The sequence below is a fragment of the Lepidothrix coronata genome, unplaced genomic scaffold (genome assembly GCF_001604755.1).
Source record: "Lepidothrix coronata isolate B3197 unplaced genomic scaffold, Lepidothrix_coronata-1.0 Scaffold2, whole genome shotgun sequence".
Classification (NCBI taxonomy): Eukaryota; Metazoa; Chordata; class Aves; order Passeriformes; family Pipridae; genus Lepidothrix; species Lepidothrix coronata.
In genome coordinates, this window is record NW_016690182.1 from 4,047,761 (window position 1) to 4,059,363 (window position 11,603).

The following is an 11,603-nucleotide window of genomic DNA, read 5'->3' on the forward strand; positions in this document are numbered from 1 at the left end:
AGCCTGGGCACCGCTGGATAACCCGGCCTGGCACCACTGTATAACCCGACCTGGCACTGCTGTATAACCCAGCCTGGGCACCGCTGGATAACCCGGCCTGGGCACTGCTGGATAACCCGGCCTGGCACCGCTGTATAACCCGGCCTCGGCACCCCCATATAATCAGACCCTGAACACCCCTGTAGCCCAGCTCTGGGCACTGCTGTGACCCCACCCTGGGTACCCCTGTATAATCCAACCCTGGGCACCCCTGTAACCCAGCTCTGGGCACCCCTGTATAATTGGACCCTGGGCACCCCTGTATAACCCCACCCTGGGCACCCCTGTATAATCCGACCCTGGGCACCCCTGCCTGCGCTGCAGGAGCGTTGGTTTGGTGCTCTTTGCACCTCGCTGGCATGTCTTGGGCCCCGCTGGCAGCTGTGCAGACGTGCATGGCCTCCGCACAAAGTATCTTTGAGAAAAGGCGCGACAGGTTCCAGGTTTGACATGTGGCCATCAAAGCGACACATCCACAATGCGGCCTCTTGGAAACTGTCGCTGTTCTGGAACGCTCAAAGAGCGCCGAGATCATAAAAGATATTTTTCATCTTCAGTTACTGATCTGTTCCATTTTTTTTTTCCTATGGTTTTTGTGGACTTGAACCACAGGGGTTCCTATTTTTCTTTAAGATTTAAAAACTTTGACAAGAACAAATGTCCTCCTGTGAAGTTCGACCCAAAACATGAACAGGCCACAGTCACTGGCAGAAACAGCTGCAATCCCTCACACTACATATATCAGCAATGAAATGATCCTGCCCCAGTATATGAGCCCTTCTAGCAAGAAAATCACTGCCAGCCTCCCTATATTTGTACAGTTAGTAGTGTTTGTATAGTTAGTGCCTTTTGGAAGCAAGCTCTCATATCTGAAATGTTATAAACCGGTTTCTGTTTATTTATAGCTTTTACCAGAGAGTCAAATGGAGGAGAATAAATAACAGAAAAGAATAATTGGGGAAAAGGTAGGCTTTTCTTCCTCATATAACCCTTCAATTAAGTTTTCTCCTTTGATCCAGGTTCTTAATAATTTTTACACAGGTGGATATATTAAATGAAAATAATACTATAATTGTTTTAATTCTTATTCCAGTGTTCTTTTTTCTCCTCCAAAAATGTGTGATGGCCCAAATTAAACCACTTCTTAGCCTTTCATCCTCCAGTTTTAAGGAGTTTTCTCCTAATTGCCTATCCCATTCTTAAACAACGAACAGGAGAATTTACAGCTAAAGATGAGCACTGGGTTGGAAGGAGCCCTGCTCCTGAGGCATCACCAGTTCTCAGAAATCAGGTTTGAACTGCTTACCCTTAGGCACAGAAATACTGGCTGATTTAAAAGCTGATGGTCTAGCTGGGAGAGCTGCACCACCTCCTTGACTTTTACCTTATTTGGAAAAGCTTCTCTCTATGTCAACTTCTTTTATCAGATACAAATCTGAACCCCACTGTCACCTTGCTGTGGCCAGAACAGAGCTAATGCTCTGAGCAGCTTAAATCTGACCAAAGCTGCCACTCAGTCCTCCTGCACTTGAATGCAGAATTTCAACATTCATATTTTTTTGTCTAGCATGCAATTTTTAGTTCTGGGGTTGTTTTTTCCTCTTTTATTTTTAGATAAGATTATAAAGTGTCAGGTGATTCAAGTCACATCAACACTTATAAAGTGACAATTTAAAAGAACCATTTTATCTGAGATACTAATAAGAAACATCTAAAACATAGAACTAAACGTGCTATTCTTGGAACTGAAAAAATAGCTAAGAGACACAATGGCAACTTTTATTTTGTTGTATAGAAGTGATCAAAAAAACTCTAGGATTGAGCCTCTGAAAATATGAAGTACAAATTTAAAGAAGTGATGTCAGGCTTTTGTGAGAAGACAAAAAAATACGCATTTCACTGACAAGTTTTCAGTTAAGCAGTTTAAGGAGCTCTCTTGTTTTTAAAAATTCCAGTTTGAGAGAACAGAACGTTTTTAAAGATCTGACAAATCTGAGAGACAAAGAAGCATTCTCCATCTCATGACGTGTCCCGTGACTCCCCGCCCCACGGGAGGTACTAGGCGTTCCCACCTGAGCCCGAATGTATGTAACTCATGAGATCTTTGAGTTTTGAGGGGAGGAGGGGGCTTCCCCCAACTGATCAAGACCATCACTTGGACAGGACTGCGACCACCATCTTCAACCAACAGAACATTGAAGGTGCAACTACCAAGTTTCATCGCTGGATCCAGCGAGTGGTGACAACATATATCTTTCCATTTTTATCCTTTCTTTCTCTTCCTTATAAATTTCCTTAAGTGTTACTTTTATGCTTTAATATTGCTGTATTACTTTAGATGATAAGAAGCAAAACGGCTACACACCTGTTTTCCTTTGAAACAAAACTGCTCTAAAATAAACCCTACATATATATTTACAAACACCGATCATTCAGTGTCGTTTCACTTTAATCCACCCCAAGGGATTTATTAACAAGAACCTGGGTTACCCTCCCCTTCTGGGGCGGGTCGTATCAAGTCCAACCATCAACCCAGTACCACCATTAAACCACGACCTCAAGTGCTACACGTTTTATGAACACTTCCAGGGATGGTGCCTCCATCGCTTCCCTGGGCAGCGTGTTCCAATGCTTTACAACCCTTTCCGTGAAAAAAATTTCCCTAATATCCAATCTAAACCTGCCCTGGCGCCGCTTGAGGCCGTTTCCCCTCGCCCTGTCAGTGCTCCCCTGACACGCTGCCGTATCAGGCCGCGCCGGGAGCCGCCGGATTTCCAACACTCCCAACCGGACCGTGACAGTGTCGGGCCCGGGCGGGGAAGGCGAGCCCCGACGGGGCAGGGTGAGCTGTCCGCGGGGCAGTGCTGCTCCCGGGCCGCCCTAGAGAGCTCCCGGGGCCGCGGCCCCGCGCCGGTACCCGCCGCCCCCGCGCCCCCCGTCGCCCCCGCGCCCCCCGCCGCCGCCTCACCTGCCGCCGCCGTTGTCCGCGCGTCCGTCGCTGCCGGGCGGCACAAAGGGAGCCGCCGGTGCCGCCGGTGCCGCCCGCGCCGGAGGGGCGGTGACCCCGCGGGCGGGGCCGCCCCGCGCTCGCCCGGCCGGGAGGTGCCGGAAGTGGCCGGAAGCTGCCGGAAGCGGCTTCCCTGCCCCTTCGCCGCCATGGCGCCCGTGTCCCGCTCCCGCTCCCCGCCCGCCGCCAGCCCCGAGCGCCGCGCCCGCCGATCCCGATCCCGATCCCGATCCCGCTCCCGCGAGCGCAACGTCCCGAGGCGCCCGAGCCACCGGCGGAGCCGCAGCCGGTCGCGGTCGCGCAGCCCCGGCCCGCCGCGCTCCGCCGCGCACCACGGGCACCACCACCACGGCAAGGGCTGGCCCGAGTACTACGAGAAGGAGAAGGAGGAGATCTTACGGCAGAGGCAAGCGCTGGGCCGGGTCGGGGCTGTCCTGCCGGTTGCCGGCGGGGTCTGGGGGTGCTGTGGGAGGGCGGCGGGCCCGGCGCTGCACGGCCTGGCCACGGGTCTCGGCCCCTCCGGACGCTCCCCCGGCCGTGTCCGCGGGCAGGACTGAGCCGGGGCTCGGCTGGGAGGGGGTAACACCTCTGCGGGGGGGGCGGGCACTTTGCCAGCCCCGCAGCCTGGGAGTTGGCTCCTTGCGCCTGTTTTTTTCTTTTCCGTACTGCGATTAACAGTGGTGACAAGTACTAAATTTAAAGTGTTTATGTACTGGGTGTGGCACGCAAGGGTTCAGTGAAGGTGTTTTCCTTTACAGGAGACTCAATGAGAGAGAGAGAATTGGAGAGCTGGGGGCACCTGAAGTCTGGGGGCTGTCACCAAAGGTTCCTGACCCCGAGTAAGGCTTATTCTTTTTCTTTTCTTCAGTTTTTTATGTTAGTTTAATTTACAAAAATGCCTTATCCCTGCGCTAGTCCCATTGCCACAATTCTTGTTGTATCAGTTAACTTCTGAATCAACATAATATGAGATTATTAGTTTTTTCCCCCCAGGTAATTCCAACATGTGATTTATTGTAGATCAATAAATTGATCTACAGATATTGTGACCTTTGTGTTGTGGTTCTGAAAGCAGTTCCCATGCTGAAAATCAACCCTTTAATAGTTTACTTCTTTGCAAGTATTGACTCAAAACCTGCAAGCCTTTGGTCATATGTGTATCTTTGATCTACTACAAAATAGATCTTAAATAGCAAACTGTTCTTTTTATTCAGTTCTGATGAGCATACACCAGTAGAAGATGAAGAGGCAAAATCGAAGAGTAGTTCTTCGGATTCCAGCTCAGAAGGTATTTTGTTTGGCTTACCCAGCTTGTTTTGAAAATGGGAAGCTATTGAAGTCTAGAATCTGCTGCAGTTACTTGCTGGAGGGTTACTGGTTTTGACGGCTCGAAGTGAGTGGGCTCCAGTTCAAAGGAGAGCATTACCTTGGGAAGATTGGGAAGTACATATGGAGCTAGTTGATTGATCTCTAATGTTATATTTTCAAAACATTCTAGAGGAAAAGAAGAAAAAGAAGAAAAAAAGAAACAAGAAAAAACGTAAGGCATCCAAAAGAAAGCGCAGAAAACATTCTGAGGACAGCGACAGTGAGTCGGAGTCTGAGCAGAACTCCAGTGGTAAGACAGGAGGGTTTTGGCTGGTGTGTGAGGGCTGAACACAAACTGACACTTCTGGCTTTTATTGCATGCTTGCAGTGTTCTGAAGTTACAGAGCTGCAGCATCAATTAATCCATGGTCTTTTCTTTCACCATCTTGCTGAGTTTGTAGTGCCTTTTCCTTGAGTGCTTGAGGTCTGGCCTCAGGAAATGGGATTTCTGAGTTAAGCATCCATTGGGTATCTCATCATAGAGATCTGTTTGAGATGTTCTCATATTCATCAATACTGCAGGTAGCTTTCTACTAATGCTTTCTTAGTACTGCTTGATATCTAAACAGTCATGTCTGAGAAGCTGTGTGTGTACTAGGGCATTCTGGTGGAGGCAGTTCAGTACAGTAAACTACTTAGTTATAGCTAATCATCTCTTTTTGCTAATGATATACTTTATTTCTTTTCAGATGAAGATAAAAAGAAAAGCAAGAAGAGGAAAAAGAAGAGCAAAAAGTAAGTGCCCAGGTTGCTGCGTGTAGTTCTGGCTTCTTTGGCTGGAGAGCAGCTCCTCTTTCTTCACAGGCTCTGAGGGTGTCTGAGCACTCTGGTAATTCAGGCTGCAAGTGCTGACAAGTAATATTAATTTGATGGATTTTCTTTGAATCGACAGAATCGTGCAGCATAGACAACTCCCTGCAAGTGTAGAGCCACTTTCTAACGCTCTGTGAAAGGTGTAACGTTGTCTTGGCTTTGCTGTAAGGTGTTTTCTATAAAACAACAATCTGTACACAGCCAGCCAGTCTTCCCATAAGTAGAAGTTACCTTGAGAAACTAATTATTTGAGTATGATTCCAAGCAAATTTTGGTAAATAGTATGTCTGTCTGACTTTATCACAGGAAGAAGTATAAGAAAAAGAAAAATAAGAAGAGCAGGAAGGAATCCAGCGATTCCAGTAGCGAAGATTCCGACGATGAAACAGTTCAAGGGGATGATCTCTGGATTGAGAGATCAAGTAGGTTCACCTGACTTTACATTTGGATTGAAACTTTTTAGTGTCCTTTTTGTGAATTCTCTTAGGTCTTACTGACCTGTGAAACACTTCTGATAACAAAGAACAATGGGCACAATATCAGTCTTCCTCATTATTTGATTGTTGCAGAAAATACTGAAGCCGATAGCTTGATTGGACCAGAGGCTCCCAAAACTCATGCGTCTCAGGATGACAGGCCTTTGAAGTGAGTAGCCAGCTCTAACAGTGCTTTGATCAAATCAAGTAAATCAAGCATGAAAGTTACTGTTCAAAAGGACTGTTACAACAGTATGGCATGCAGAGGGAGAAATGCTGTGCCAGAAACTTGCAAACAAAAGTGCTAGTGGTGCTAGCCTTTCCCCTGGCCTGAATTTGGGTAGAAAAGTCTGGTTTATGCTTCTTAGTCTTGATTCCTAGAAAATCAATTGTAAGGTACCTTTATTCTAATGCTCTGCAGTGTTGTGACTTTGTAGTGTCTTCATTGTTTAATCAGAATGGACTCTACTGGTAATTTAAGATGTTTTTGCTGGTGTTAGCCATAAGGAAAGAACAGGCCAATATGTGGGAAAGAATAAGAAAGTGTTTAAAAATGCAGCTGTATCTGGTAGTGAACAGGGAAGCTGGATGTTTAGCTCAGGCTCTCTGTATTTGAGACTGCAATCCTCCCTTTATTTTTAGCTATGGACACGCCCTCCTGCCGGGTGAAGGTGCAGCAATGGCAGAGTATGTAAAAGCGGGAAAACGTATTCCCCGGAGAGGCGAGATCGGTTTAACCAGTGAAGAGATTGCATCGTTTGAGAGCTCTGGTTACGTCATGAGTGGCAGCAGGTATGGTTTTGATGATGGCAGTGGTTCAGTGACGTTTTCAAGAGCTGCTTTCTCTGTTGGCTGAGTGGAAGACTGCTTCCAAGCTCTAGTTGAAAGTGTGGAGAAGGTGCTCTGCATGCTTGCAATAATCTACACCAAACTCCCTATTGCTGTAGACAGATGGTGAGGTTTTCAAGGATGCTTTCTCCTCAAGAGCAAAACTTCTTTCCAGGCAATATACTTCTAATTATCTTTATTTCAAATGAGGAGATGCTTGTGCCAGGTGGTGTGTTTGGACAGCCCTGGTGATGTGCTGGCCAGTAGGAGACAAATCAAAGTGTGAGAGGTTGGCTGCACTTTTTGCTCTATGAGTCCTCCAGGAATTTCACTTAAATTTTGGTGAGCCAGCAGCTGACACCCTGGGGGTAGGTGGGACTTCTGGGACTGCCTGAGAGCAGACACACCCAGAAGTCAGTTCCTTGCTCTGCCACACTCCTTCTTGGGAAGGTTTGTGTGTGCAAGTTCGGACTTTGTAGTGCAGGTATCTTTATTTAAAGCCCCTGAAAACATTCAGGCCAGTTGATGGATGGAAGCTGTACCGGGGCAGTCTGCCCATGATGACACACACCATGTCCCCCTCCACAGACACCGGCGCATGGAAGCCGTGCGTCTGCGCAAGGAGAACCAGATCTACAGCGCAGACGAGAAGAGAGCCCTGGCCTCCTTCAACCAAGAGGAGAGGAGGAAACGAGAGAACAAGATCCTCGCAAGCTTTCGAGAGATGGTCTACAGAAAGACTAAGGGCAAAGAGGAGAAATAATGCTTTGTTTGAGCTGTGCAGCACGGATTGTACCACGCAGCAGCTGACCTGTTCCAGTCGTGATTTGAAAAATGCTGCAGGTGCTGCAGCGCCTTTCACCCAACAGGGCTGGGCCCCAGGAGTGGATTACTTCTGTCAAGAAAACAGAGTTACTTTCATCAGATTCTCTAGGGTGATTTGTTCACCATCTACAAGGAATCCCTGTAAAGTGAAAGGCTAGAAGGCAGGAACAGACAGGGAAGATTAGAGGTGTCAAATGTTCTGTGCTTGCTTTGAATCAGACAAGCTGGAGGATCCCGTGGGAAGGGCTTTGTTACATAATACCAATGTGTCATTTTTTTAATTCCATTTATTTTGATTTTTCATAGACTCATTTAGCTTGGAAAAGACAGCAAACAAGCTACTACTAACAGCAGCAAAAATGAAGGAACTCCTGAGTTCCTGTTTAAGATCTAGGACTGTCCACTATTTCTTCAGAAGTCTTTTTAGATTTAGGTTTTTCTCAAAACAGTGAAGTTTGGTTTGTGGTTCAAACTAGACTTGTAAATATTCTGTAAATGAGTTTGTAATTTAATACAGATGGGCTTCAGTTACTTTAAAGCAAGCAGATTGCAATTGGGGTGTAAAGTAACAGTATAATAGGAGGGTCCGCTCTTCACTGAAATCTGTGGTGAAGAACAAAGTTGCTTGCTTCTTTTTCTCCTATGTTATACATAGGCATTAGAGCAGTGGGGTGCAGTGATTGGAACCCCTGGATGTACACAGTGGCAACAAGGATGTGTCTTTCAATTTATTTGAAATGTTTATGTTTATGAAAGTGTTCTAGATTAAAACCTTATTTTAACTCCGGTAGTGTTTTAATTTGGTCTGTTTCAGCAGACCAAGTGGTTTGCTTTAAGCTCTGTACTTGGAGGCCTTGCTCAAGCAGTGCTTATGTGGTGGTTACCTTTGATTCAACCACATATTTCCAAACATATCCACTTTGAACTTGTTTTTAAAAACACTTGAGAAAAAGAAAGTGTTTTTGAGAGGGCTTTTGTTCCCCTAAATCCTTTTTTTATTTTTTTTTGTTCCCCTAAGTTGGGCAGCAGAGATGTCTCGTATATTGGTGCAAAGAAGATAAAAGTCCTAAAGTCCTATAATGTTTTCCCTATAGTTCCACAGACCAGCAAATCCCTCCCAGCTGTCTCTTCCCATTTACACTCTGGAACCTGGTTCCATCCTGGTGTACCCACCCATACCTGCCAGCAGCCGTCCCATGAAGCCAACTGCCATGTCAGGGCATCGTTGATTTGGCACAGGTTCAATGTTTTCTATGTATCCACAAAGCAGAAATGCTGCTAAGGAAGAGCCTTTCTTTCTTCACTGTGTTTATTTGGTTCTCCAAAACGGAGCACTGGTGATGGTGAATTGGAGCTGCTCATTGGGAACTAAGTCTTTCTATGAGGATTATTTTATTTTGAATAATGTCCTGAAGCCACTTTTCTCTAAACTGACACTCTTCTGGCCTGGAGGATGGAATAAAAAGAGGGCAAATTGTAAGAATAATATTGAATCCAAGTTTGGCCAGCTCAGAGCTGGCCTTAATTCACCAGGCAAGCCTATCTGCTGCAATAAAGACCATGCCTAGACCTGGTTAAGCAGGACATATTCTTCCTCAAGAAGGCAGATGCCCATGGGGTGGCTATCCATGCTTGTGGGGTAGTGAAGCTAATAATAAGCAAGGTCATTTCATTTTGTGTAGCAAAATTTTGACAGCTTCTTCCACCTCCCTGATGTGACTGCAAACTTATTTACGTGGAGCTCCTTCTTTGGTTTTGGCATGGAAAAGCTTGCTAGAACCTCCTGAGTTGTGTCAGTGACAGAAGAGTAATGACATTTACCTGCGAATCAGCCTGCTGGACTCCAGTCTGAAGAAAACCTCCACAGGCGAGGTCTGCAAGAGAGCAGAGACAGGGCAGAGGTCATGTACAGCCCCTCAAAGAGCAGACATTGTAGTTAGGTAAGAGCTACTATCTATGTCTTCAAAAATAACCTGGATATTTGTACAACGTTTCTGATACAGATTAGAATAGTCTTAGTTTAAAGCCTCTCTGAGTATTTTCTTAAAGCCTCTTAAAGGTAAAGCCTCATAAGTTACAATTTTAAGCGTGTGGGATGATGTAAGATTTCTGACCAGCTATGGGCTGTTGTGCTGGTTTTGACTGCCTCAGGAATCCCTGTGCTCTTTTCCCTTTAAGGACTGCTGTGTGGCATTTCTGAGTACTTACGTCAGGTTTGAGTTTGGAGATCACTATAACAAAGTAGACACTTGCTGTTGCTCGTGGGATGGGTTTTCTGCGTGTTGGGATGCCCCAGCAAGCTCTGTAATGGTACCTCTTGCTGTCCTTCAGTTCTTCTTCCTCAAGAAATTCTGAGTGGTGAAGCCAGCTTTCATGAATGTCCCATGTCTGTCGAACAAAGGCATCACACTAAGACTCCCTCTGTCCAGTAGAGGTGACTTGAGGGCAGTGCTAAAAAGGAACCAGAGGTGCTGTCCTTAAATTTTTCACACTTCTTAACAGTGAGAAGGTGTGACCTTCCCGAGTGGATGGAATTGTCACTCACAGAAATGAGCTCTTCAATCTGCTGTCGCCCTCTCTCCACTGTGAAGTTGTTGCCTGTGGTCCACTGGATAGTTTTGATAACACGTTTGGCTTCTAAAGCAAATAAAATGCTGACAAATCCTCCTGGAAAAAAAAAACCGGAAAAAACCCAAAAAAACCCAACAAAACAACAAAACAACACATGCTAATAGAGCAAACACAATACCTTTTTCCTTTTTCTTCAGACAGTCCTCTGTACTGCTTCTCTCATTGTCTGGGGGTGTGTGATCTTTGTCCTCTTTCTTGTCCATTGGCTTCACCTTTAGAGAAAGAAAAGCACAAACACAGTGAGACACAGCCGGCCCGAGAGCTGCAGGACCCATCAGAGGAACATGGAGAGCACTGGCCAATCCCTCGCTCGCCCCTCGCCCCCGCTCACCTCCCTCAGGGCTGCCCCGGACGGACGGAGGGTCCCGGGGTTTTTTTATTCCAGGGAAGGTGTCCAGCCCCGAGGAGCTGCTCCCGGGCCCCGGCGGTGTCCCTGCCGCTGTCCCGGCTCCCCGGCCACGGCAGCGTTCTCGCGTCACCATGGAGAGGCGGGGCCGTCTCCCGGCATCCCAGTCGGCATTCCCTGCGGATACACCGACCCCGGGGAAATGCGTCCCCGGCAGCCACAGCGTTCCGGAAAAGGAAGGCAGTATGGCCAGGAAAGCAGCTGTGGGATCCTGCCAGATTCTCTGTTTGTCATGTTTCTGCCGGTCTCGGCAATGGAGGAACTAAAGCAGCATCCGCTCTGTGCTGTCTGGGCAGAGTCTCAGTCCAGCCTGGCACACAGAGGGCTGTAGTCTCCCAGCCCTTCTGAGGGAAAGGACCAACAGAGAGAGGCCAGAAATGTTTTAGCGTATCACAGTGTGCTGAATTCACAGCAGCTGCTCTTCCAGAATGGCAAAAGGCTGCTATATGGATTCAGCTGCTAGATCAATAATGAGCAAAGTGTAGGTCCTAGTCCTTGTGGTCTCATAGATGCTTCCTGTCCAGCTGAGAGAGCATTAATACAAGCCTGGACATTTCTCAGAAATTTGTCTGATCCATGTGACTCTGCACCTTGTTCCCTCCACGTTGGTTGTGGTCATTCCACGCCCCATGTCTCACAGGGGATCAATGTTGGTGGCAGTGACACAAAATCTGCGTTTCACTCTGACTGCCACAAGGAGATAAGTGACAGGCATCGTTATAGCAGGTTCAGGATGTAGCAGAGGCAAGTTTTGGCTTTATTGTAAGTTGAGACTGCTGACTAGTGCTATGCTGGGAGGCAAGAATCCAAGCTGCAGGAGGTGGCACTGGCTATTCATGCAGGCTGCTGCAGTCAGCAGCAGGGAACTGCATGTCAGAAGTGGGTGCGAAAACAGAATCAGTCTTTCTGGCATTCCTTTTCCTCCTCTCACAGACGGCTGCCTGGTGCATATCAGAGCACATAAAGTGAGGAAACCAGTTCTGTCCAAAGCTTTTATGCGACTTATGCAGCTCATACACACCTCTGAGATAACAGATTTAAGAAGGGGGAAAAAAACTTGCAGTTTCAAGACTGCAGCTGGAGAGGAGTGAGGATATGTGGGAGGAACAGCTCTGCAGACACCCAGGTCAGTGAAGAAGGAGGGGGAAGAGATGCTCCAGAAGCTGAAGCAGAGATTTTGCTGCAGCCCATGGAGATCCACAGGGGAGCA

The 11,603-nt window shown here is 47.1% G+C and overlaps 3 protein-coding genes across 6 annotated transcripts in view; 1 reads left to right on the forward strand and 2 right to left on the reverse strand.

The window, feature by feature from the left end:
- Positions 1 to 3,098, reverse strand: part of ZBTB33 (zinc finger and BTB domain containing 33) — a 10,011-nt gene extending 6,913 nt beyond the window's left edge. The window contains exon 1 of one of the 2 annotated variants that reach the window (XM_017815087.1): positions 3,008 to 3,098. The gene's annotated coding sequence lies outside the window, so the exon portion shown is untranslated. Of the gene's footprint in view, positions 1 to 389; positions 489 to 3,007 lie in introns of those variants that run through there. The other variant, XM_017815112.1, reaches the window with a different exon arrangement.
- Positions 3,099 to 3,195: 97 nt separating this feature from the next.
- On the forward strand, positions 3,196 to 8,143 carry NKAP (NFKB activating protein). Its single transcript, XM_017815157.1, has 9 exons — positions 3,196 to 3,452; positions 3,805 to 3,885; positions 4,261 to 4,334; positions 4,545 to 4,664; positions 5,104 to 5,149; positions 5,534 to 5,649; positions 5,797 to 5,872; positions 6,346 to 6,495; positions 7,120 to 8,143. Exons 1-9 carry the CDS (start codon positions 3,196 to 3,198, stop codon positions 7,292 to 7,294), a joined length of 1,095 nt encoding a protein of 364 aa, XP_017670646.1. The 3' UTR covers positions 7,295 to 8,143.
- A 404-nt stretch (positions 8,144 to 8,547) lies between these two features.
- AKAP14 (A-kinase anchoring protein 14) lies at positions 8,548 to 10,467 on the reverse strand. 3 transcript variants are annotated; one of them, XR_001874851.1, is made up of 6 exons: positions 10,319 to 10,467; positions 10,106 to 10,199; positions 9,902 to 9,993; positions 9,565 to 9,807; positions 9,178 to 9,230; positions 8,548 to 8,802 (listed from the first exon to the last, which is right to left on the reverse strand). XR_001874851.1 is itself a non-coding variant. In XM_017815205.1 (6 exons), exons 2-6 carry the CDS (start codon positions 10,188 to 10,190, stop codon positions 8,715 to 8,717), a joined length of 495 nt encoding a protein of 164 aa, XP_017670694.1. In that variant the 5' UTR covers positions 10,191 to 10,199; positions 10,319 to 10,466; the 3' UTR covers positions 8,563 to 8,714. The 3 variants fall into 3 exon arrangements, 2 of the variants coding, with proteins under 2 accessions (XP_017670694.1, XP_017670687.1); XM_017815205.1 differs by having other exon boundaries at positions 8,563 to 8,802; positions 9,565 to 9,744; positions 9,902 to 9,990; positions 10,319 to 10,466; XM_017815198.1 differs by having other exon boundaries at positions 8,566 to 8,802; positions 9,565 to 9,744; positions 10,319 to 10,465.
- Positions 10,468 to 11,603: the final 1,136 nt, after the last annotated feature.